General features: G+C 43.3%; 1 protein-coding gene across 2 annotated transcripts in view; it reads left to right on the forward strand.

Annotated features, from left to right (window-relative positions):
- The window catches only part of BORCS5 (BLOC-1 related complex subunit 5), a 98,076-nt gene that overhangs the window by 64,430 nt on the left and 7,609 nt on the right, over positions 1-26,037 (forward strand). For both annotated transcript variants that reach the window (XM_040235202.1, XM_040235201.1), the window contains exon 3: positions 1,503-1,660. In XM_040235202.1, coding sequence (XP_040091136.1) covers positions 1,503-1,660 — 158 coding nt within the window. The remainder of the gene's footprint in view (positions 1-1,502; positions 1,661-26,037) is intronic.

Genomic DNA, 26,037 nt, shown 5'->3' on the forward strand with positions numbered 1-26,037 from the left:
TTCACATATGTTAATATACATGTTTCAGTGCTACTGTCTCAAATCATCCTACGCTCGCCTTCTCCCAGAGAGTCCAAAAGTCAGTTCTTTATATTTGTGTCTCTTTTGCAGTCTTGCATATAGGGTCATCATTACCATCTTTCTAAATTCCATATATATGCATTAATATACTGTATTGGTGTTTTTCTTTCTGACTTATTTCACTCTGTATAATAGGCTCCAGTTTCATCTACCTCATTAGAACTGATTCAAATGCATTCTTTTTAATAGCTGAGTAATATTATTTTTAAAAATGATAAGTGTTCAAGAATTTTCTGGTTTTTTTTTTTTTTTTCACTTTTTGATTGGAGGACATTTGCTTTACAATGTTGTGTTGGTTTCTGCCATACAGCAACATGAATCAGCCATAGGTATACATATGTCCCCTCCCTCTCTTCTCCCACCCCATCCCACCCCTCTGGGTTGTCACAGAGCACCAGATCGAGCTCCCTGAGTTACACCAGCAACCTCTAACTGGCTATCTATCTGTTTTACATGCGGTAATGCATATGTCTCAGTGCTACTCTCGATTCTCACTTTCTCCTCCCTCTGCTCAGTTTTAATTTTTAACAGCTTTGAATATTGCTTTAAACTACATACACAAGTGCTTTGGGGTCCTCGATAATTTCTGGGAGGATCAAAATGTCCTGACACCAAAAAGTTTGTGAACCTTTGAGTTGGAAGGAAGCACTTGATCAGAAATCAGGGGACTTGTGTTCTGGTCAGGACTTTGTTGTGTGACCCTTAGTATGTCATTTAAGCTCTTTAACTGATATTTCATGTTTCAAATAAATACTAATAATTATCCTGGTCTGTACACCTTAAAGAAAGGTAAGGTAATTCTGTGTGAAAGGCTTTGAAAAATAATGTCCTGTTCAAATTTAAGGGAATTTAATAGTTATCCAGCTAAACTAATGTTGGAAGAAAATGTAAAGGATGAGGCTCATGGCATGTTAGTGGACATCCTGCTCAGGTTTTAAATGTCTTCATGTTTGTATTTCCTAATAGTTTCCTTATATATATTTTCTTCTGTTTCTCAGACAACCATTTTAAAGTTCTTTTGGTCAAGAAGGGATTTATATTCTTAATATCTTAAAGTAGTGCCATAAGGTCAGGTGCTGTGTCTTATGGAAACCATTTACTGTGTGACTTTAGGTAAGTTACTTAACCTCTCTGCATCTTGGGTTCCTCACTTGTAAAATGCAGCTAATGGTCATTTACTTTCCTGGGCAATTATAAGTCTGAAAAATAATGCCCAGGAGGCACTTTGCCAAGTGCTTGGTTCCTACCAGACGCTCCGTAAATGATGGTTGCTGTGACTGTCACCAGCACACGAGAAAAGATGCAAGGTTAAGTTTAAACCTCTTACTCTATCTTCCGTGAACTTGTTTTTAAACTACTTTATTCACAAGTTTACTAGTAATTTTTCATTTCATTTTTTTTTCTTTTCTTCTGCTTTGAAGGGCTGTTGAGTGGCCAGACTTCCCCAACAAATGCCAAACTGGAGAAACTGGACTCCCAGCAAGTGCTGCAGCTCTGTCTCCGCTACCAGGACCACCTCCATCAGTGCGCTGAGGCCGTGGCTTTCGACCAGAACGCTTTGGTGAAACGAATCAAAGAGGTAATGGATCGCGAGAAAGTAGCATGGCTGACTCAGTCTTGTGATTCCCTGTGACTCCTGGGTCCTCTTCTCCTGGGGTGTAGCACCACTGACCCCACTTTTTTGGGAAGTAGTCATTTTCTGTTTCGATGTCTTGACATTTGTCCCCATGACTTTGGGAACATTGGCTTTCCCACCAGTAAAATGTGGTGATGGAAAAGAGTGATCTATGGAGTACACTAATCTGAAGTTTGAATCCTGGTTCTCCATTTATTTGCTTGGAAAGATTACCTCCCTTCTCTTGGTCTCAGTTTCCTCATATGAAAAATGGGTCTAATAGTAGTAACCGGTCGGGAAGATCCCCTGGAGAAGGAAATGGCAATCCACTCCAGTATTCTTGCCTGGAGAATCCCACGGATGGGAAAGCCTAGTAGGTTACAGTCCACGGGGTTGCAAAGAGTCGGACACGACTGAGCGACTTCACCTTACCTCTTCATCTCCCGAAGGGTTGAGTGAAGATTAAATTGCTCAGTATGTGTTAACTGTTGTTAGTATGTGTGAAGTCCTGCCATACTAATTTGCTTTGACTGACACTTCAGCTCTTTCCTATGTGTAGTTTATATTTTATATACTGATACTGAGAAGTGATACTCCAGTCAAGTATCAGTTCTTTGGGAGCAAAGCATCTGACATCTTCCTCAATTATATTTTTCACTGTGTCAGCAGGAAGAGCTCAGTGATTCTTATTGGTTAGATAAAAACAATTGTGCCTACTTAACCCACAGGGTTTTTGTGAAGAAAGACACAAGATAATTCACGTGAAAGTACTTAGTAAATGAAAGAGTGTGTGGTACACATGTTAAGCAATTATGAATAACAATAAGTGGATTCTTCTTTCAAACATTTAAATATATCATTGACTGGGCCACCACATCGCACAGCTGTGGGAGCACCAAGGTATAAGTAAGTATGTTTACAAAAATTTTCAGTCAAGAAGGAATTTCTCTTCTGATACCTTGAAGTGATGTCATATAAAGAGAAGGTAAGGAGCTGTAACTTGGAGAAACCACGTATGTGAATGGCATTACCTGACGTTTAACAAATTGGTCCTGGTCATTGACTCTGGCAGGAGAAGATGGACATGAGGAAACACACAGGGAGAAAGTGGAGAATCACTGCAAATTAATGACCAGTTAGTAACAGAAGCACTACATCCTTGAGGTGACAAAGTAGTTGTTAACTCTGCTGATAGATGTAAATGTGCCAGTACCTCCATTATTTTACTATTTACTCTCCACGGCATGTTGTGTGCATATATGCTTTTCTTATGGACTAAAGACTTTTATATGTAAAAGTATTAAATATGACCTTTTTTACTGATCAGCGTGCATGTGGCCTTTTCGATATTAGACTTATTTTACTACATTATGGTCAGCAGAACTTGGAAGTTCCAAACAGGACTATGTATTAGAATCACTTGGATGTTTTTGTTTTAGTGTTGAATTCTTCTCTCCTCTCCAGTAGGCCTAGCATGTGGTCTGTGAATCATTATTTTAATCAACTTATTGAATGATACGAACGTGATTCTCCATTACATGGGATTTGGGAACCACTCATCTAGAGAATTATTTTCCAAGATAAGTTCTGTAAAACTGGTTCCATACAAAGAAGGTCAGACTTCTTGCATATTTTATTACCATCCTCAGAAAGTCCCAAAGCATCAGTTCAGTTCAGTTCAGTTCAGTCGCTCAGTCATGACTGAATCTTTGCGACTCTTTGCGACCCCATGAATCGCAGCACACCAGGCCTCCCTGTCCATCACCAACTCCCAGAGTTCACTCAGACTCATGTCCATCGAGTCAGTGATGCCATCCAGCCATCTCATCCTCTGTCGTCCCCTTCTCCTCCTGCCCCCAATCCCTCCCAGCATCACAGTCTTTTCCAATGAGTCAACTTTTCACATGAGGTGGCCAAAGTACTGGAGCTTCAGCTTTAGCACCATTCCTTCCAAAGAAATCCCAGGGCTGATCTCCTTCAGAATGGACTGGTTGGATCTCCTTGCAGTCCAAGGGACTCTCAAAACTCTTCTCCAACACCACAGTTCAAAAGCATCAATTCTTCAGCACTCAGCCTTCTTCACAGTCCAACTCTCACATCCATACATGACTACTGGAAAAACCATAGCCTTGACTAGATGGACCTTAGTCGGCAAAGTAATGTTTCTGCTTTTGAATATGCTATCTAGGTTGGTCATAACTTTTCTTCCAAGGAGTAAGCGTCTTTTAATTTCATGGCTGCAGTCACCATCTGCAGTGATTTTGGAGCCCAAAAACATAAAGTCTGACACTGTTTCTACTGTTTCTCCATCTATTTCCCATGGAGTGATGGGACCAGATGCCATGATCTTCATTTTCTGAATGTTGAGCTTTAAGCCAACTTTTTCACTCTCCTCTTTTACTTTCATCAAGAGGTTTTTTTAGTTCCTCTTCACTTTCTGCCACAAGGGTGGTGTCATCTGCATATCTGAGGTTATTGAGATTTCTCCCAGCAATCTTGATTCCAGCTTGTGTTTCTTCCAGTCCAGTGTTTCTCATGATGTACTCTGCATATAAGTTAAATAAGCAGGTGACAATATACAGCCTTGCCACACTCCTTTTCCTATTTGGAACCAGTCTGTTGTTCCATGTCCAGTTCTAACTGTTGCTTCCTGACCTGCATACAGATTTCTCAAGAGCCAGGTTAGGTGGTCTGGTATTCCCATCTCTTTCAGAACTTTCCACAGTTTATTGTGATCCACACAGTCAAAGGCTTTGGCATAGTCAATAAAGCAGAAATAGATGTTTTTCTGGAACTCTCTTGCTTTTTCCATGATCCAGTGGATGTTGGCAATTTGATCTCTGGTTCGTCTGCCTTTTCTAAAACCAGCTTAAACATCAGGAAGTTCACGGTTCATGTATTGCTGAAGCCTAGCTTGGAGAATTTTGAGCATTACTTTACTAGCGTGTGAGATGAGTGCAATTGTGTGGTAGTCTGAGCATTCTTTGGCATTGTGTTTCTTTGGGATTGGAATGAAAACTGACCTTTTCCAGTCCTGTGGCCACTGCTGAGTTTTCCAAATTTGCTGGCATATTGAATGCAGCACTTTCATAGCATCATCTTTCAGGATTTGAAATAGCTCTACTGGAATTCCATCACCTCCTCTAGCTTTGTTCGTAGTGATGCTTTCTAAGGCCCACTTGACTTCACATTCCAAGATGTCTGGTTCTAGATGAGTGATCACACCATCGTGATTATCCGGGTCGTGAAGATCCTTTTTGTACAGTTTTTCTGTGTATTCTTGCCATCTATTCATAATATCTTCTGCTTCTGTTAGGTCCATACCATTTCTGTCCTTTATTGAGCCTACCTTTGCATGAAGTTTCCCTTGGTATCTCTAATTTTCTTGAAGAGATCTCTAGTCTTTCCCATTCTGTTCTTTCCCTCTATTTCTTTGCATTGATCGCTGAAGAAGGCTTTCTTATCTCTCCTTGCTATTCTTTGGAACTCTGCATTCAGATGCTTATATCTTGCCTTTTCTCCTTGGCTTTTCGCTTCTCTTCTTTTCACAGCTATTTGTAAGGCCTCCCCAGACAGCCATTTTGCTTTTTTGCATTTCTTTTCCATGGGGATGGTCTTGATCCCTGTCTCCTGTACAATGTCACGAACCTCATTCCATAGTTCATCAGGCACTCTGTCTATCAGATCTAGGCCCTTAAATCTATTTCTCACTTCTACTGTATAATCGTAAGGGATTTGATTTAGGTCATACCTGAATGGTCTAGTGGTTTTCCCTGCTTTCTTCAATTTAAGTCTGAATTTGGTAATAAGGAGTTCATGATCTGAGCCACAGTCAGCTCCTGGTCTTGTTTTTGTTGACTATATAGAGCTTCTCCATCTTTTCCTGCAGAGAATATAATCAGTCTGATTTTGGTGTTGACCATCTGGAGATGTCCATGTGTAGAGTCTTCTCTTGTGTTGTTGGAAGAGGGTGTTTGCTATGACCAGTGCATTATCTTGGCAACACTCTATTAGTCTTTGCCCTGCTTTATTCCGTATTCCAAGGCCAAATTTGCCTGTTACTCCAGGTGTTTCTTGACTTCCTACTTTTGCATTCCAGTCCCCTATAATGAAAAGGACATCTTTTTTGGGTATTAGTTCTAAAAGGTCTTGTAGGTCTTCATAGAACCGTTCAACTTCAGCTTCTTCAGCGTTACTGGTTGGGGCATAGACTTGGATTACTGTGATATTGAATGGTTTGCCTTGGAAACAAACAGAGATCATCCTGTCATTTTTGAGATTGCATCCAGGTACTGCATTTTGGATTCTTTTGTTGACCATGATGGCTACTCCATTTCTTCTGAGGGATTCCTGCCCGCAGTAGTAGATATAAAGGTCATCTGTGTTAAATTCACCCATTCCAGTCCATTTTAGTTCGCTGATTCCTAGAATGTCCACGTTCACTCTTGCCATCTCCTCTTTGACCACTTCCAATTTGCCTTGATTCATAGACCTGACATTCCAGGTTCCTATGCAATATTACTCTTTACAGCATCGGACCTTGCTTCTATTACCAGTCACATCCACAACTGGGTATTGTTTTTGCTTTGGCTCCATCCCTTCCCAATGCATATTATCTTATTAAAAGTTCTTTGCAATGTTACAGTAAAGAACATAAGCACTTTTCAAACTTATTTGATTTTGGAACCCTTTTCTTGGGTAGCATCTGTTAACATCTTATATGAATAGTCTTTTTTTTTTTAAGTTGATCTTTAGCATCTTCACAGTACACATACCTCTAACTTCTCTCTCTCTCTGTCTCAAAACAACAACAGTATTTATTTGGTTGCGTTGGGTCTTAGTTGTATCTTGGAGGATCTTCATTCCGGCATGCAGGCTCCTCACTGCAGCATGTGGGCCCAATTGCCCTGCATGGTAATGGGATTTTAGTTCCTTGACCAAGGATTGAACCTGAGTCTCCTCTATTGGAAGGGAAATTCTTAACCACCAGACCACCAGGGAAGTCCCAGGAGTGGTGTTTTTCAGAGCCTTCTTTGGGAAGTGCTTCTGTAGACGCAAGACCTTACCATTTTTGACTGTGTTAGAAATTAACTATGTCATTAATTTTCAGATTTTAGAATAAATCAACATTTTACTGTTTCCTGTCTTCTTTTTGATAGGGTCCTCTACTCCATACCTGTCACTTCATGGTTTAGGAAAATGTGGTACAGAAAGATTAAGTGACTAGCTCACTGTCAAAGATCAAGTGACTAGCTCACTGTCAAAGATCCGGGCAGAGTATTTTGTAGTTGATAGTACCAGACAGACAGAGTTCATTATACCACACTCTCAACTCCAGAGTGGTTTCTTGGGCCCGAGTGAGTGTTAGAATCACCTGGGAATTTTCACACCAGTATACATGGTGGAAACCTTTACACAGACACTGAAGCAGACAAATACTGGGGCCTTTCCTCTCCTCACTGCTACTGTCCTGTCCTGTCCAGCTACGACAGGCATCAACTTGTGAAGACCCCTGTTTCATCCACACCCCCACTCACTCCCTTCCACCTCCCCAACTGGTCTGTTTTGCAGGAAATCTCAGGCATATTATTTCATTCATGAATGTTTAAGCATATATGTCTTTAAAAATAGAGGACCACTTTAAAAAACTGTTTAATTGGAATTACTTTCAGACTTAGAGAACAGTTCAAAACATAATTCAGAGGATCCCTTATATGTCTCTCATTACTTTATCTAAAGCGAGCATCTTACAAAGCCTTAGCACAATGACAAAACCAGGAAATTCACATTGGTACAATACCATTAACTAAATGGAGATTTTTTTTTTTTAAACCAGTTTTTCCATTGACAAAAACTCCTTTTTGAAAACACAGCCAGAGTACCATTATCATACTTAAAATATCACCTTCATTCATGCAATATAGCTGAGATGCTTTTAAGTGACATGTTGATTTCACTCCAAACCAGTTAGATGGAAACTTTTGAAGGGAGGTGGGTCGGGGAGGGAGAAAGCCAGGCCTTGGTGTTCATGAACACCCTCTGGATAATTCTCACAAGTACCCAGGGTTGAGCACCAGTGCTGTGGAGCGTTCATTAAAGACAGTTAAACTAAGTTTAAAATTCTGCGTTTGAGGAGCCTTGGAATTCACTTTGAGCCATCAGTAGTGGCCAGAATTGTTGCCAAGCAGAGAGTGCAGGCCCGGTACGAGCAGTGCCTCATTAGCTCTCTTAGGGCCAGAGAGGTGAGCACAGTTTGCAGGTTTTCAGCGGAGACGTGTCATCTCTCTTGGTGCAAACTCCTGAAACACATGTGTCTGTGTGCACTCACTTCAAACCCCAGGGTTGAAATTAGTCACTTCCAAAGGAATAAAGCAGAGGATGTCGTTTTGATCAAACACCAGCTCGCTTATATTATTCCAGATGTTTCCTGGAAATTGGGTTGCAAGTGTAAGGAAGTAACATAATGCTATATGTGTGGAAAAGTCAGGGAACCTAATAACCGTGGAGAATGTGTATTAGTGGAAGTAGAACCTGGATCAGCCAGAAGCTCTGAAAGCTGCAGCGCTTGGGATCACTTCCGTTTGGCTCAGAGGGAAATGTGGCTGTAACCATTGCTGATTCAGAGAGAAGAAAACCAAGAAGTTAGCTGGGCTTTCCTATTACTAAATTTGGATGATGCTCTTGAATAAAAAGTTGATGGGAATTTGTTTTATCAGAGAGGAGTGAAAGCTAGGGGTGTCTTCCTTCACACCAGAGAGTCTTGTCCATTGACCACTAGTTTCCCTAGTAGCTTCAGGATGACCCTCAGCCAGCCAGCCAGAATGGCCAAGCAGCTATTGTCAGCTGACCTAGAGTGAGCGGCTTTAATGGTGATAGAGAAGTGTAATATGGTCCCTGCTCGCTGAGAGCTTCATCTAGGTGAGGGGACGAAGATACCAGAACAGCAAGATGAAAGATTGGTGCCATCGATGTGGAGTACTCAGTTGTGGTTCACAACCGAAGGCCTGGGAGAGTTCAAGATTCTAATATTCTGGATTGGGTGAGGCTAAAGTCACGTCTTCTAGGAAAACTGGGATTTGGGAAATGAATGGAGAGAGGGGAGTGTTGCCAGCTGTGGGACCAGCTGAGAGTCTCAGAAGAAAATTAACCTCGGGGCTTCAGGGGGACAGTGGAGAAACTAAACTTGTTCCAGGAAATCTCTCCAGTAAGAAGCAGATGTCAGAACTGGAAGGACCTGGGAGAACTTCTGGTCCAAGGCCCTTGTTACTCAGATGCAGAAATTGATACTATGGAATTAAAAGTGGATGAAAATCAAATGAAATTTGGGTTTTTTTTGGGGGGGGGTTGTGGGTAGTACATTAGAACAGGCTAGTGGGTTGAGGGTGAAGAGTTAGGAGAGAAGAGGTGGTGGATAAAGGATACAAGGTGAATTCTGAGAGTGAGGCCCCTGAGGTAGCAAGAGCCCTGGGGGCATTTGTTTTGGAAGAACAGGGGGAACTAGGCAGATTTTTAAAAAGAGGGCGCCGGGCACAGACCAGCCACACCTGAGGGGCCTGTGTATTTTTTCTGAAGTAGAGGGTTTGTTGAGAGTGCCTATTGAGTAGGAGCACAGCTGTGAATCCAGGAGTTACTGAGGGCTCAGCGGAGGTGGAAAGAACGCGGGCCTTGATTTTGTGAGCAGTTTTGTGTGATGGTTCTAAGTGCGAACTCCAGAGCCTCATTCCTGAGTTCAGACCCTGCCACTGCCTTTAATGAGCTGTGTGACCTCGAGCAAGTTACTTGATTCTTCTTATTTTTAAATTTGGCTGTGCCCAGTTGAGACATGTCTGTTAGTTGAGACACGTGGTATCTTTAGTTGTGACATGCAAACTCTCAGCTCTGACACGTGCATGAGATCTAGTTCCCCCACCAGGGATGGTTTTCCCCTTGCATGGCGAGTGCGGAATCTTGGCCGCTGGACCACGAGGGAAGTCCTGCGACTTGATTCTTCTAAGCCTGTTTCCTCTTCTGTTACATGAGTATAAAAATAGTAGTCTGCCTCAGAAAGATTCTGGTGAGGGTTAAATGAGTTACTCTGTGTAAAGGATGGGACCATGTCTGCCATATAATAAACACTGTGGTATTAGCTCTTGTTATTGTTTTGAATAAAAATAATGACTAATAGAAAAAAATAACAACATAAAATAATGACTGAGAGAGAAAAGCCTAACCTTACTGCTCTGAATTGGCCTGTGTGAACTTTCCTGATACCAGCAGCAGCCTAAATATTGACTCATCTTAAATACTATCAACAACCTGAGTATCACAAAGAACTACACAGAGGCACAGCTGATCATTTTTAACCCAGTCTGCAACCCCTGCCTGATTTCCTTCATGCCACAGACATGTGCTGTCTGGAGTCTTTGTAGTTAATTTAACTGTTTATTCTGCTCTGTAAAAAACAAACCGGTGCCTGTGGAGCATGGACCGTGGGAAATGTGAAGCTGGACGTGGCACGTGAGTGGTCCTCGGCCTCTAAGCTGTGAATATCTCGCCTTTGATCGTTCCAGTGATTTCTGTTGGTATCTCATCATTTCTAGTTAAGGATTCAGGTTGGCAGGCAGACACTTTCAGTTTTAGGTCACATCTTCCATTGAAATCGGGGTTACTGAAAGGTAAGGAAGAAAGGAACGTGCATCCCCCTAATGTAAGGGCTTTCCGCAGGGGCCGGGGATGTGGGGAGGAAGGCCAGTGGCAAAGACCTGGAAGGAAGCCCAAGGAAGATATAGTTGAGACAGCTGAGTGGCTCACAGTCACTGACCTGGATCTTGTTTCTGCCCCACTCTAGTTGCTGTCAGTGAGGGAATGTTACCTTCCTAGCTGAGCTGAAGCCACTAGGTTAACTTTGTTACAGTTTCTGTGTACTTGCTTAAAGGCCTTAAAACTAAATTCATGAGTGCTTCTGGTAGCCTCGGTGTGTTTCACTGTTACCTGTGTTGAAAGCGTGCTCTCTTAACATTATGCAAATGAAGCATTTTCAGATGGACACTTAGGCCACATGATTAGGTGGGATTATAAAGACACTCTCAAATTTCTCTAATTCAGCCCTTTCATGGCATACTGAAAACCAAGGGTCTCTGAGTTTATTGGGGATTTGTCCAAGCTTTTTCTCCAAGTTAATAACTAAAACAATAGAAGATGAATCTTTCTGATTTCCCCTCCTCTTTTTTTGCTTTACCTTACTACTTACATTCCACTTCCACAGAACCTTATCATTGGGTTTTTATTCCTTTTTCATGCTGTAGGCTCTCAACTAGTGTTGGAAGGAATGAGCTCCTGTTCTTGGGCAGGGATTTCTTTCAGTTGACAATACTGTAATGTTTGAGACCCAGCTGGAGCCATTTTCCAAGTATTTGACCTGACTTCCTGTACCATGTTTCCTCTCATGGGGCTGGGGGAGAGGCTGACCAAGGTTAAGTGAGTTTCTCACAGTTTGCACAGAGAATCCATGTCCGAATTGGTGTTAGCATTCACTCTGAGCCCCTTCAGCAAGAAGCCTGCTTTGTGTGAGTCGCTGTCCAGGTGAGGATATTACCCTTTGCCTGCCACCTTGAACCAAATGTCCCCCCAATGACAACACTGTTAGATCCCTGTTGCTGCTTTTAAACATATCCTGGCATTGGTCACTGCTTGCTCGACTTCACATTATAAAGTGGGTTTGGCAGCATTGGTTAAAGCTATAAATTTTGACAAGAGCATTGAAATGTTGGGTTTCTTTTTGCTGAAAGGCTGAGGGCGAGGCATTTCTGGAACGTTCCAGATTTCCTTTCTGTCTGACAAGCTACCCTAGTGTGAATTTCAGGTTGAGCCCTTGGGACAGAGTTGTGCCCCCTTCTTGTCCTTTGGGCAGCCTTTCTCTCCAGTAAGAAACACAGCTGGTCCCCTGCATGGCAGGAACTCCAGCTAAGGGATTGGGCACATTCTGGTATATCTGGCTGTAAGGGACGCTGTACAGCACTTCCTCAGACCCGGCCCCTTACTTCCTTTGCACCAGCGCTGGCCTGCCAAAAGGCAGAAATCCTGGATGAAGGCCCAATCGAGTTTATTACTCGCCTCTTGGAAATGTGGGCCTGTGTGTTTTGGCGAGGCCCGAGCAAAACCCAATTATGCGACTGCTTTGAGATTCCCCTCCATTCAGGCTCTGGATCCTGATGTGAAGCATGTGTGAGCAGCAGCCCTGTTTGCCTTCAGGTCAGCTGCCCTAGTCGTGCCCCTGGACAGCCGGCTCGGCCAGCTTTCCTAGTACAGGCCTCACGGGCCAGGCACTGGAGCCCCACTCCACTCTCTCCCGCAGCTCGTTTTCCAGCCTTTGAGGATGGGTGATATTGGAGGCCCCTCAGCCACCTCTCTCGTGAGGAAAGCCAGAGGAACTGCAGTCTGTAAGCCAGCAGGTGAGCAGTATTCCGGGCACATGGTAACAGAACTAGAGGTAGGGCCAGGGAAGGACAGTCCCTGTCCTGTGCCTCTTTCATGAAGAAAAATAAGGAAGTGTAACACATTATTGGCCAGAGATGTATAAATAGGTCTTTTGTTACCCAAACATTACTGACTGGAGACTTTCAGTCTTCACTTGCAAAATAAATCACCAGCCACAGGCATTAGCTTCTGCAAAAATCTCCCGATCAATAATGTGTTAGTACATTTGAATGTTGCTGTGATGCTCAGCACATGCCTGGCACATAGTAGACATTTAATAAATGCTTGTTAAATGAACAAGTTAATATATTCACCTGTGTCAATGTCTTTGTCATAGTGACTGATAAGCTTTTTTATTCTGTTACAGAAAATAAAGGTTATGAGAGTTCTGTTAGGTAAATGTCCTGATGGCTCAGTGGGGTAAAGAATCCGCCTGCCAGTGCAGGAGACATGGGAGATGTGAATTCGATCCCTGAGTCAGAAAGATCCCCTGGAGGAGGGAGTGGCAGCCTACTCCAGTATTCTTGCCTGGAAAATCCCATGGAGAGACGAGCCTGGAAGGCTACAGTCCAAAGGGTCACAAAGAGACGGACACGACTGAGCGATTAAGCACACAGCACACTCATTAGGTAAATGTAGGCTAGACTGCAGCTATAAATAGACTCAAGAATGTGTAATGGCTCAAATGCCGCTGAAGTTTATTTTTTGCTCATATTCAGGGTGGATGTTTCTGATTAGCAGGTGACTCCTCCATTGAGTGAGGAATTCAAGGCTCCTCCCATTTTATGGCCCTGCCATATCCAAAGGCCACATTGCTGATAGCATTCCAGTTGGCAGGAGGGGAAAACAGTGGAGTAGCACAGATGCAAGGTTCTGCTGGATCAGACCTGGAAATGTTGCAGGTCACTCTGGCTGAAACTCAGTCACATGGCCACAGCCAACTCCAGAGGAGGCTGGGAAATGTAGTCTTCCGTGTGCCCAGGGTGGTTTGGGGCTACATTTTTAACATCTCATTATCTTGTTTAAAAAATTTCTTTCTAGTCTTTTTTTTGTAAATTTATTGACTTTTGACTGTGCTGGGTCTTTGTTGCTGTGTGAGCTTTTGTCTCGTTGCAGTGAGCGGGGGCTGCTCTTCTTTGCCGTGTGCAGGCTTCTCGATGCAGTGGCTTCTCTTGTTCCAGATCACAGGCTCCAGAGTGCTCGGGCTTGAGTAGCTGCAGTTCCTGGGCTCTGGAGCACAGGCTTAATAGTTGTGGTACATGGGCTTAGTTGCTCTGTGGCATGTGGGATCTTCCCAGACCAGGGATTGAACCCGTGTCTCCTGCATTGGCAGGTGGATTCTTTACCACTGAGCCACCAGGGAAGCCCCTCTGTGCCATCTTTGAACTTATAATTCTAAAACGCATCTTCATTCTGACTTTGAGACTCACAGGGGTTGGTGCAAGGCCCCGAGGTCCCAAGTAAATTTCACTTGATTTAGGTCCTCCTGTCAGTGAAAATCAAGTAATATTAAGCAAAGAGTTAAATCATTAAGTGGAAAAAATTAATACATATTATATAGTTAGTAGGATTTCAGATATGTTAAATCTCTTTTTTAAAAAAGATTAGAAGGAAATATGACAGTTAGCCATGGTTGCTAACTTTAGTGATGAGATGACCAGTATTTGCTTTTAGCCTGGTTCGTTTTGTTTTCCTTTTTAATGAATCTCGATCTCGATCTTGAACGTGCATTTTTTTTCCCCAACTTAGAGTAATTCTCTTTTTCTCATTTATGTGAGCCTTATTAGGGTTCTGTCTCCTTGGCTGCTGCTTTTTCACTCACTGAGATAGAATTTGCTTTTTAGAATGTTCTATGCATGTACCTCTACATGTTCGCTTCATTTCTGAACTCATTCAGCTCTGGGCCAGGCTCTGCTCCAGGTGGTAAGGATGTATCGCTGAACAAAAGAGACAGACTCCCTTCCTCAAAGACCTGAACGTTCCATTGAGGAAACAGATAATAAACAAGATGAAAAAAGTAGTTTTATGTATCACATGTAAGAAAAATGCCGAGAATCAAAATAGAAAGCAAGAAAAAGGATTTGAAATGTCAGTGGGGTGTAAATTTTAGGTAGGGTAGGCCCAGAAGGTCTTATTAGAAGAGAACCATTGACATAGTGACCTCTTGGCTAGCACAGAGCAAGCCAGGAGGGCTCTTCCTCGCAACTGTCTACACCTAAAAGTGATCAAAAGTGTTTCGACCAGTGACAATCACAGTACATAAGTCTATCCACTATTAACAGTCTGTTCTTTATCACACTTGTTGGGATGTCCTGAACCAAAGGCTCATTTGCTGTCTCTATTGTTTCTTGGGAGGACACTTCCAGAGCCAAACTCCTTTTAAAAACATCTCTCATTCTTTCAGGTCTCAAGGATTCCCAAAGGATTTCTTGAGGAAGTGTCTGTAGAGCTTGAGACAACAGTTAACTTTTTTCTGCCCTTGTTGACAGACTGTATTTTGGTATTGTGAGATTTTTATATTTTTAATTTAATTTTTAAAATGCTCCATCATTTTATTTTCTTTCAGCCTCACCATGTGGCACATGGGATCTTAGTTTCCTGACCAGGGATCGAACCCATGTGCCCTGTAGTGGGAGTGCAGAGTCTTAACCACTGGACCACCAGGGTAATCCCAATATCATGAGATTTTAGATGCTGTCCTGGCCTCACTCCCCAGGGCTCATTCTGTACATGAGTAGAGAGTTTGACGCTTGTCCAGGGACTTATCCAACCATTGCTAGAGCTGCTCTTGCAGAAAATTAAGGCAACTTGCATTCCAGAGCAAATGGGACAGTGAAGATGCAAGTTCTCTGCAGGAATCTAAGGAGCTGTGTAAATGAAAGAATTCTTTTAGTGAGTAAAAGTCATTTCTTTAGAATGCAGCAAGACCACCAGTGGGGTTCTTATAGGATGTTACTGTAGAAGAATGAGCGTTAATGGCACAATTAAAATAGCGTTTAGTAGGGATTTATTCCCACATCCTAGCACAAAGTGAAAGTGAAAGTCGTAACCCCATGAACTATACAGTCTGTGGAATTCTCTAGGTCAGAATACTGGATTAGATAGCCTTCCCCTTCTTCAGGGGATCTTTCCAACCCAGGGAACAAACCCAGGTCTCCTGCATTGCAGGTGGATTCTTTACCAACTGAGCTGTCAGGGAAGCATCCTAGCACACCTCAGCTGTTTTCTTTTTTTTTAAATTTTTTTATCAAAATATAGTTGATAATGTTGTAGTAATTTCAAGTGTACAGCAAAGTGATTCCATTATACATACATATACATACATATATATTCTTTTTCTGACTCTTTTCCCTAATAGGTTATTACAGAATATTGAGTATAGTCCCTGGTGCTATACAGTAGGTGTATCTACTTTATATATTGCAGTGTGTATATTTAATCTTTCTTTGTCTGACTTTACTTAGTTTGATAACCTCTGGGTCCATCTATGTTGCTACAGATGGCATTATTTCAGTCTTTTATCAGCCATTTTCTCTTTCACCTTTTCTGGGACCAAGACTCCCTGTCACCACATACCTACGTTTCCGTCTTGTAATTGTCACAGTTGTGTGCCACAGAATCCACTCACTTCGGGTGTTCCTCTGGTCTCCATTCTCACTCCATGCCGTCTGTGTGCTTCTTCTGCTGGACTCTGCTCCCGTCTCTGCCCGGTGCATCTCCATCCCTCTCTGGATATGCTAACAGCCTGTCTAAAAACACTCCTGCTCTGCCCGGACAAGGGGTCTCTGCTTCATTTTCCCCCTCGTGCTGAGGAAGTGTTCACGGCATGAGTCTGTGTAGGGGAGTTGAGGTGTCAGTGACATGGGCCTCTGGACTCTATGCCAGGCACTCGCATATCAGGAGACGTCACCTGGCACAGTGTTTAAGAGCACGGACTCCAGCATCACTTGAGGTCGACCAGATGATTATGTTAGTATAAACTTTTATCATCAGCATCATCACTGTCTCATCTTGGGTATCTCTGGTTCTTTCCCCAAGCATAGCATAGAGGATGTTAGGTGTAAAATATTTATCTGCACACTACCTCCAAAGTCTGTTCTCTAAGTCAGAGAAAGAGTTATCAGTTCAGTTCAGTTCAGTCTCTCAGTCATGTCTGACTCTTTGCGACCCCATGAATCGCAGCACGCCAGGCCTCCCTGTCCATCACCAACTCCCGGAGTTCAGACTCACGTCCATCGAGTCAGTGATGCCATCCAGCCATCTCATCCTCTGTCGTCCCCTTCTCCTCCTGCCCCCAATCCCTCCCAGCATCACAGTCTTTTCCAGTGAGTCAGCTCTTCACATGAGGTGGCCAAAGTACTGGAGTTTCAGCTTTAGCATCATTCCTTCCAAAGAAATCCCAGGGCTGATCTCCTTCAGAATGGACTGGTTGGATCTCCTTGCAGTCCAAGGGACTCTCAAGAGTCTTCTCCAACACCACAGTTCAAAAGCATCAATTCTTCGGCGCTCTGCCTTCTTCACAGTCCAACTCTCACATCCATACATGACCACAGGAAAAACCATAGCCTTGACTAGCCGGGCCTTACTTGCCAAAGGTTAGGGGACTATAGAGCACATTATCAGCCCAGTTTTACCCTGGTTGGTTGCCTTAGCTCAGGTTTTAAAATGGTGCATGTGTTGCTTAGGTCATACAAACTTACTTTGTGTCCCTATAATCTTGGACACTGGGAAGGGGAGTCCAGGTTACTGTGCGCCTGCCAGATTTTCTTCACATCCACCCACTTCCATCTATTACCAGGGCTCCTTCAGCTCTTCTCCTAATGTGGGAGTAAGAGTAGGAATAAGAAGACCACTGTAATTTCTTGTACGTGTTTACCACGCACCAGGTCTAGAGCAGGCATTTGATATACCTTGTCACAGACTTATGACAGCTGCAAACCAGGGTTCAGAGACCTGAAAGGCAAACCATTTCAGGGCATGTGGTTGTTAAATGGTGGAGCCGGAGACTCAAATCCAAATCTGAAACCCACATGGAAGACTCCCGAGCCCTTGCTTTTTCTACTGTCTTTTTCTGTTTTTTTTTTTTTTTAAGATTTTTTTTTTATATGGACTATTTTTAAAGTCTTTATTTGTTACACTATTGCTTCTGTCTTATATTGTGGTTTTTTGACCGCTAGGCAAGTGGAATCTTAGCTCCCCCACCAGGGATTGAACCCACACCCCCTGCCTTGGAAAATGAAGTCTTGACTACTGGACCGCTAGGGAAGTCCCTTTCTTTACTTCTTTATCCAAAGGCTTTTTACTTTCCAACTCCTCTCCTTGATCACACTTAATGCTCTCTTTCCCTGATCCCATATTCCTGTCTAGTATTCTCCCCATGGTTTCACAGCACAGTTTTTTATTTTGTCACGCAAAACGCAGTCCTTATGGGATACAGCCACACTTAAGAAAATAACCCTGAAGACCCCACGTATCCATCTCGAAGATGCCAGCTCTGCTGATTTAAGGCTAACTTTCCATGCTCCTGATCAGTCACTTTTTTGAGAAAGGGGTTTTTACCAGTATCCCAGAGGACTGTGGCAGAAATGAAGGTGGACAGAGGGACACCATCAGGGAAGCTGGACAGTGGTTTCATGCTGCCCCCTTTCCCACTCAGGAGGGCTGTGGAAAGTGGGGCTTTAATGAGAGAGAAAGCTGAACAGGGACTTCCCAGGGAGGCAGAAGATCCTCTGGGACTGTGGTCCCCAACCTTTTTGGCATCAGGGACTGCTTTTGTGGAAGACAGTTTTCCCATGGACCAGGGGGGCAGGGGAGAGCGAGATGGTTTCAGGGTGATTGAAGTTCATTATGTTTATTATGCCGCCGCTGATCTGATAGGAGGTGGAGCCCAGGCAGTAATGTGCGTGATGGGGAGCCGCTGTTAATACAGATGAAGCTTTGCTGGCTTGCCTGCCTGCCCACTGCTCATCTCCTGCTGTGAGGCCCCGTTCCTAACAGGCCATGGACCAATACCACTCTGGGGCCTGGGGGTTGGGGACCCCTGTTCTAGGATGTTTATGGGCCCTGAACTAGTATCTTTTGTGGAGTCCAGGGAAAGTCTCCCAGCGAGAGGGAGGAGTGGAGTTTCTGCCCTTGAGCTTTGATTTTGACCCTGATGTGTTTCTCTTCCTTTCTGGCTGCCTTTCAGTGTCACTTTCTAGCCCATTTCCAGGGCAGGGCAGCAGGGTGCGGGGTGATCCACCTGAGACTGATGTATTGAGCTTTGAGACCCACCTAAAGGTTTTGAGGTTTCTTCCCTCCCATCCTGCCTGGACATAACACCTCCAAGGGTAAGAAGGCACAAAGGAAGCTGGACAAGTTATAAAATCATTACTGGGGCAAAGTGATGCAATTATTCCTGAGATTCCTGTCTTTTCATTCTCTTAAAGACCCAAATAGAATGGGTTCCTTTGCTGAGACATTTAGATACACTGTTTGAACAAAGGAAGCAGGGTCACTGTGAAATGTCCATTATGTGGCAATCGATGCCATTCAGCCTGTGGTGTAATTAATGAAAACACTGGCAACCGTCTGCCCATTGTTTGTCCCTTGCACAACAGGAAATGGCCAACTGCTCAGGAGCAGGAGGAGGCTTCTGTGATTCCAGAAGGACACAGAGACTGCGCACCACTGTGAGTGATACCCTCCTAGCTGCAGGTTGAGGCCACCTGAGCATGTTCCTTTTTCTAATGGACGTGGAGACACTTGACTGATTGGACCTTGTCATTTGATTTTGACATCAATTCACAATAGGCTTTTATTTTCCTTTTGGCCAGAAATGGTGTCTTGAGAAACTTTTATTTATTTATATATGTATTTCTTTATGATGGAAGTATAGACCAAGCACGCACATCATCAAAGTTGGTTTTCGGTCTTGTGTCTGCTCTGCAGCAGAGTGATTCAGTTATACACATATACTCTTTTTCTGTATTCTTTTCCATCATGGTTTATGCCAGGATATTAAATATAGCCCCCAGTGCTATACGGTAGCACCACGTTGCTTATCCGTCCTATATGTACTAGTTTGCATATGCTAACCCCAAACTCACAATCCATCCCTCCCCTTCCCTTCCTGGCCACCGAAGTCTGTCCTCTGTGTCTGTGAGTCTGGAAAACTTGTTTTAGGTCATGGTTGTGACATACACTGACAGTCCGTTTGACCAGGTAGGGCTCGCTGTGGAAAAGCTGGTGGTAGTGTGGTGGGGCGGCCCTTCGATCAGATCTGGAGTCCAGCCCTGGCGCCGGCAGTCCCTGCCGTGTGGACTGACCCTCTCCGGGGTGGCCTCCTTCTGTAAAGTGAGGAGGGGTGGGACGAAATGATCTCTGAGGCCCCCTGCTGTGCTAAACCTCCATGTTCTGAGCCCCCTCGGTGAAGTCAAGGATTGTGAAATGCTTGTATAAGTGAATGTCAGAGTACAAAATGTACAAACAGACTTTGCCAGAGAAAATGTCACTCAAGTTTATCTGCTAATAGTGTATTCCCTTTGGTCTCCTCTTGGTTTTCGTTTTGTGAATGTTCGTGTTAGGTCTGGCAGCTTGTTCTCCTTGTTATTAAAAAAAGAAATGGTGGTGCTTAAATTAGAAACAAAAGTGTCCTTTCACTCTGCTGGAAAACTGTGAAAATTGCCATATTAATGCATCTGTCAAGGATATCAAAAAGGTCCCGAACACGTGGCCCAACATGGTATATATTTCACTGAAGTGAATCGACATTTGAATTAATGGGCTCTGAAGAAAAGACAGGGGGAGATTAGGCTAAAAAGCATAGGTTTGAATTCTGACTTCACTGCTAGGATGAGCTGTGTGACCCTGGACACATTTTATGATCTCTGACCCCTGATTCTGCAGCTCTAATAGAAGAGTATTTTCCTATAGGGCTCTTGTGAGAAATAAAGATAATGTATCTGTGGTATATAGTACAGTGCCTGACATTTAACTGGTATTCACCCAGGTGGTGCTAGTGGTAAAGAACCCACCCACCACTTCAGGAGACTTAAGAGACGTCAGTTAGATCCCTGTGTCTGGAAGATCCCCTGGAGGAGGGCATGGCAACCCACTCCAGTATTCTTGCCTGGAGAATCCCCATGAACAGAGGAGCCTAGGGGGCTGCAGTCCATGGGGTGCAAAGTCGGACATGACTGAAGTAGCAGAGCATGCATCCAGAGTGGATAGTAGTTGTAACTGTTAAGCATTATTTTATTTTAAAAAACACTTTTATTTATTCGGCGGCGTCAGGTCTTAGTAGCATCATGTGGTGCATGGATTCTCTAGTTGTGATGCTCAGACTCCGTAATTGCGGTGTGTGGGCTTAGCTGCTCTGCAGCATGTGGAATCTTAGTTCCCCAACCAGGGGTCGAACCCATGCTCCCTGCACTGCAAGGTGGATTCTCCAACACTGGACCACCAGGGAAGTCCCTGTTATTATACGATTTTATTACATTCATTAAATATCTGGGGAATTACTAAATTATACATTGTGTTCTGCCTTCCTAGTTATCTAATATGATGTACAAGATGACTGAAAGAAACAGTCCAGCTAGTATGGCTTTCAGTTCCTGTTTTCAGTAGACCTTGTAGACTGAGATCTGCCAGGGAAGGATTTCCCTGCTTGTCTGACTTACAGATCAAACGTGTGATATGAGAATAAGTGGCAAGAGTTTACTCTTAGAAGCTGTCACCATAAGCGATTGCCTTTGGAAACAGTTAGCTCAGAACATCTCGTGTGTGCTAATTGATGTCATCGAGCCTGTGGCGTAATTGATGAAAACATCTGCCTGTCATCTGTCTTTTGTGCAAGAGGGCGGCACCCCGGAGAAGATTCCCACAGAGAGCTCCTGGTCCTCTTCGGGGATGGTCGTCTGGAGAAGGATCAGAAATCCAGAAACCATAGAGTTGCCTCGGGAGAGTTTTTGTTGCAACCTAGGAAACCCTCATTTTTATAATCTGTCTGAATCCCCATGAGAATGGATAGATGATGGTGGGCTAGAATGGGTCAAACTTTGGTTGACGGCAAGGGGCAGTCCATTTTCTGAAGCGGAGACCAGCTGATCATATGGGTCACAGGCAAAATCAGGAGGTAGCAGATGTGTGAAAGCTCGAGCAATGAAGCCACAGCTTCAGGTTCTTAGAGCTGAAGAAGGACCTCTGGAAGATGCTTCCAGTCGGAGTGATGTTAGGAAAGTGGCCATTACGGGGTCAGGGCAGGGACAAGTCAGGAATGTGACTTCCCTGGTGGCTTGGTGGTTAGAGACTCGGCATGGCCACTGCAGGGTGTGTGGGTCCCACCCCTCGTTGGGGACCTGAGATCCTGTATGCCATGTGGCATGGCTAAAAAATAAATAAAACAAAAATAAATTCTTTTAAAGAACAAATCCTAAAGGAAATCAGTCCTGAATATTCACTGAAAGGACTGATGTGGAAGCTGAAGCTCCAATACTTTGGCCACCTGATGTGAAGAGCTGACTCATTGGAAAAGACCTTGATGCTAGGAAAGATTGAAGGCAGGAGGAGAAGGGGACGACAGAGGATGAGATGGTTGAATGGCATCACTGACTCAATGGACAGGGGTTTGGGTGGGCTCCAGGAGTTGGTGATGGACAGGGAGGCCTGGCGTGCTGCGGTTCATGGGGTTGCAAAGAGTCAGACACAACTGAATGACTGAACTGAAGGAAGGTTCCAGGCAATGATTAAGAACTTGAGTTTGAGGTACCTCTCATTGTTTTATAGGATATGCTTCAGTGGTTTTTGGTGTATTCACAAACTTGTGCATCAGTATCACTATCTAATTCCAGAACATTTCATCACCCCCCAAAATAAGCACTGTATAAATTAGCCATCACTCCCCACACCCGTCTCCCACCCCTGGCAACCACTTTCTGTCTCTCTGAGTCGCCTTTTCTGGGCATTTCACATACATGGAATCATGGTGTGGCCTGTTGTATCTGGTTTTTTCACTTGATATAGTGTTTTCAGAGTTCATCCACGGTGTGGCTTATATCAGTGTCGCTCCCCTTTTTCTGACTAAGCACTATTCTGGTGTATGGATATATCACAATTTGGTTTATCCTTTTCCCAGTTGATGGGCGTTTCCATTGTTACTGCTTTGTGACTATTATGAAACAATGTTGTCATGAACATTTGCTTGCAGGTTTTTCTGTGAATAGCCGTTGCAATTCTCTTGAGTATATATATCAAAGAGTAGAATTGCTGGGTTGTATGGTATTTAATGGTTACCCTGTGTTTAATTCTTGGAGAAACTAAAGCGTGCCATACCATTCACCATTCCCACCAGCTGTGCATGAGGATTCCAGTTTCTCCATGTCCTCACCAGCGCTTACTGCCTAGCTTTTTATTTCAGCCATCCTAGTGGGTGTCCAGTTGTAGCTGTTTGTGGTTTTGATCTTCATTTTCCTAACGACTGAAGATGTTGAGCACCTTTCTGTGTGCCCACTGGACAGAATTTCAAGCTGTATTTTTGCAGCCCCAGATTTTCCCCTTGGGACGGTACTAATTTACTTAGTTATGTCAACTGCTCTCTAATCACAACTGGTAGTTCTGAGATTCAGAATGGGAGAAGGAGTGAAGCTTTTTATAAAGCACTGAAGCAGTTTCTTTTGCATGTGATCATATAATTGGGGAATTTCTTAGTTTTATGTTAGTACTTACGAAAAACAGATCTCCAAATGGATTTGGCTATCCGATGGTATTTCTTATAATAATATAACTTTACATTTTTATAGCTCTGGTCTCTTTTTAGGTCATTTTCAATATATCATCTGATTTGTAATCTTCATAACACTACTGTAAAATAATAGGGGGATGGATGGACGGGTATTACTATTCCCATTTTTAAGAAGTAGAAACTCAGGCTCACACAAATAGTAGGCTTTAAATTCAAGCCTTCTGACTTCTATCTTTCTATGGTAGTGAATTATTAGCCAAGTCAAGGATTGGGAGATGAGCCTGCATTGCTAAAAATCAGTGATATGCCCATCTCCAAAAAGACATTAGAGGCTTGGCCACATCCCCATAGATTGTTATAGACCTGAGAATTCATTATTTGGATATATGTAAACTAGAATGAATTTTCAGTTTTCCATTTAACCCCTCTAGCTAGAAACAAAAATTATAATAAAAGAGCAGAGTTGTGTTCCCCTGTGTATTCATTACACTTGGGGGGCGCTGAAGGATATCTATACAAAGGAACAAAGCTGGGACTGGATTTGAAATGTGAGGAGAGGGCAGAAAGCCCTTGGTTTGCTGGCCTCAGCCCATTGTGGCCTCCAGCTCCCAACCCCCATTTTCCTAAATTGACCAACTTGGGAAACCAGAATTTAAAGCCAGAATGGATGCAGAGAAAGTGGACTATTTGAGACCAAATAAAAATTGACCTTGAAGCTTAAGTTAACTGCGACATCACATTAAAAGCTGAACATTACTTTTAAAGGATGGGAAAAATGAGTGACTTTTTAAAATAGAGTCTCAAGTTCTTGAGCAATCTCTTTTAAAAAATATTTGTTGAGGCTGCGTTGGGTCTTAGTTGCATCAGGTGCGACCTTATGCTGGGGGCACAGACTCGCTAGCTGCCGTGTGTGGGCTTACTTGCTCCGAGGCATGTGGGATCTTAGTTCCCCGACCAGGGATCGAACCTGTGTCTCCTGCATTGGAAGGCAGATTCCTAACCACAGGACCACCAGGTGAGTCCCAAGTCCGTAAGCAGTCTTTTTTTTTTAAGTTTTTAAAAAAGACTTAAGTAACTTAGGAGGAAAAGCAATAATCTGTTGATTGTATAGAGTTGAATTTTGTTAACTGTGAAACACAGTTTGTCTACTCATTTTCTTTTGATCTGTGAAAAAGTTAAATTTGCTTTTTACCATCTTGAACCTATCTACAGCTTAGGGTTTTAGAATTTAGAAGATGTACTTAGGGTTTTAGAATTTAGAAGATGTACACTGAAACTCTTGCTAGAGAGGATATCGTCTATTGAAGCTCTTCTGCTTGCTTTCAAAATATTTTTTGAAAAATGTATATATACATGCAAGTATATGTATATATTTTTATTTTACCATGTTGGTAGCACCAAACAGTGGTAATAGTAACTCATTCTCATGACTGAACATATAAATCAAAAGCATACGGAAGGACTTATAGGTAAATAATTTCAGTTATTCAGTTCAGTTGCTCAGTCGTGTCTGACTCTTTGCGACCTCATGAATCGCAGCACGCCAGGCCTCCCTGTTCATCACCATCTCCCAGAGTTCACTCAGACCCACGTCCATCGAGTCTGTGATGCCATCCAGCCATCTCATCCTCTGTCGTCCCCTTCTCCTCCTGCCCCCAATCCCTCCCAGCAACAGTCTTTTCCAATGAGTCAACTCTTCTCATGAGGTGGCCAAAGTACTGGAGTTTCAACTTTAGCATCATTCCTTCCAAAGAATTTATTGCATAGTGTGAAATGTTTCTGTAAGGGAACTTGGGGGTAAGTAATGTGACTGTGTTGTAAGATTTTCAGAAGTTGTAAGATTTAGCAGAAGTTCAGAACAAAAATAAAACTTACCAGCAAAAAACACAATGGTAGATTGTCCTCTGAGTGATTGTGTAAACCTTGAAGATAGTGTAATAGTGATGAGGCATAAAAATTGCTCACCCGCCTTTGAAATTCCTTTTTTTAATGTTTTTATTTATGTATTTGGCTGTACTGGGTCTTAGTTGCAGCATGAGAACTCTTAATTGCAACATGTGGGGTCAGTTCCCTGATGAGGGATCAAACTCAGGCCTCCTGCATTGGGAGCACAGAGCCTTAGCCACTGCACCACCAGGGCCTTTATAAAACAGAGATACGTGCGCCTATGCGGATATCTTCAAAGGTCATCATTTTCTCTGCCCATATTTACTTAATCTTGCTTTTCCATTTTTCATGTAAAAGAGGTTTCTAGACATAGTTTCTCTTTCAGTTCTCATGTTTTTGGTAATGTATTTATCTGGGGCTCTTCCATGTGTTTTGTGCGTGTTATCTCATTATTCCTCACATTAATCACATGAGGTAAGCCCTACCATCATGCCTAGTTTAAGGATGAAGAAACTAAGCTCAAAGATGTTAAGTAATTGGTTCAAGGTCACAAAGATGATCAATCATATTCACAACCGAGATTTTGACCCAGTTTTTTCTGACAGCACTGTCTTCAGTTGCAAGCTATATACAGTCAGCTGTAAAGCTAGAATGGTGACATGCTCACAGTAATCCTTTATTTTGTTGCTTCTACTGAAGCCCCTGCCCCACTTCTGAGAAGCCCACTGATCTCAGAGCGACTTGTGAGTCACTTAGCTCCAGCTCAGAAATGCCTCAGATGTCTGAGCAGGTCATTTTGCAGGGTCTGGATGGTCAGTTCACACCTTAGGTGAAAGCTCTGGCAAAACCTTAGGAGGTCAGCTATTGAGGGTTTAAGCCAATGGATCTGAAAACCACTGAGTCCTCAGCTCAGCAAGGACAGGAGCATCTGTGAAACAGGTCCCTGCCCAGTGAAGTGTTCAGCCGCGTGGGCACTGGTGTCATGAGTAGCCACTTCTCATCTGGGAGCAGTAGCTATCTAGAGACAGGAGTGGCGTCTGGGGTCAGATCATGGACGAAAAGCCTGCAGTGTCCTCACAGTGATATGGCCACTGACCACGATGTCTTCCTTTCCACACTGTGTCAGGGCTTCGCCCTGGGCGTTCTGTGGAAAATGCTGTCCGGTTAATATCTAGCTACTCTTTTTCCTGATCTGTAGTCCAACTTACTTAGCGGTGCCCATGGGTTCGATCTTCAGGCAAGTTTTACTTTTTTACCCAAGAGATCCAGATTCTACTTC

Source organism: Oryx dammah, unplaced genomic scaffold (assembly GCF_014754425.2).
Source record: "Oryx dammah isolate SB20612 unplaced genomic scaffold, SCBI_Odam_1.1 HiC_scaffold_29, whole genome shotgun sequence".
NCBI lineage: Eukaryota > Metazoa > Chordata > Mammalia > Artiodactyla > Bovidae > Oryx > Oryx dammah.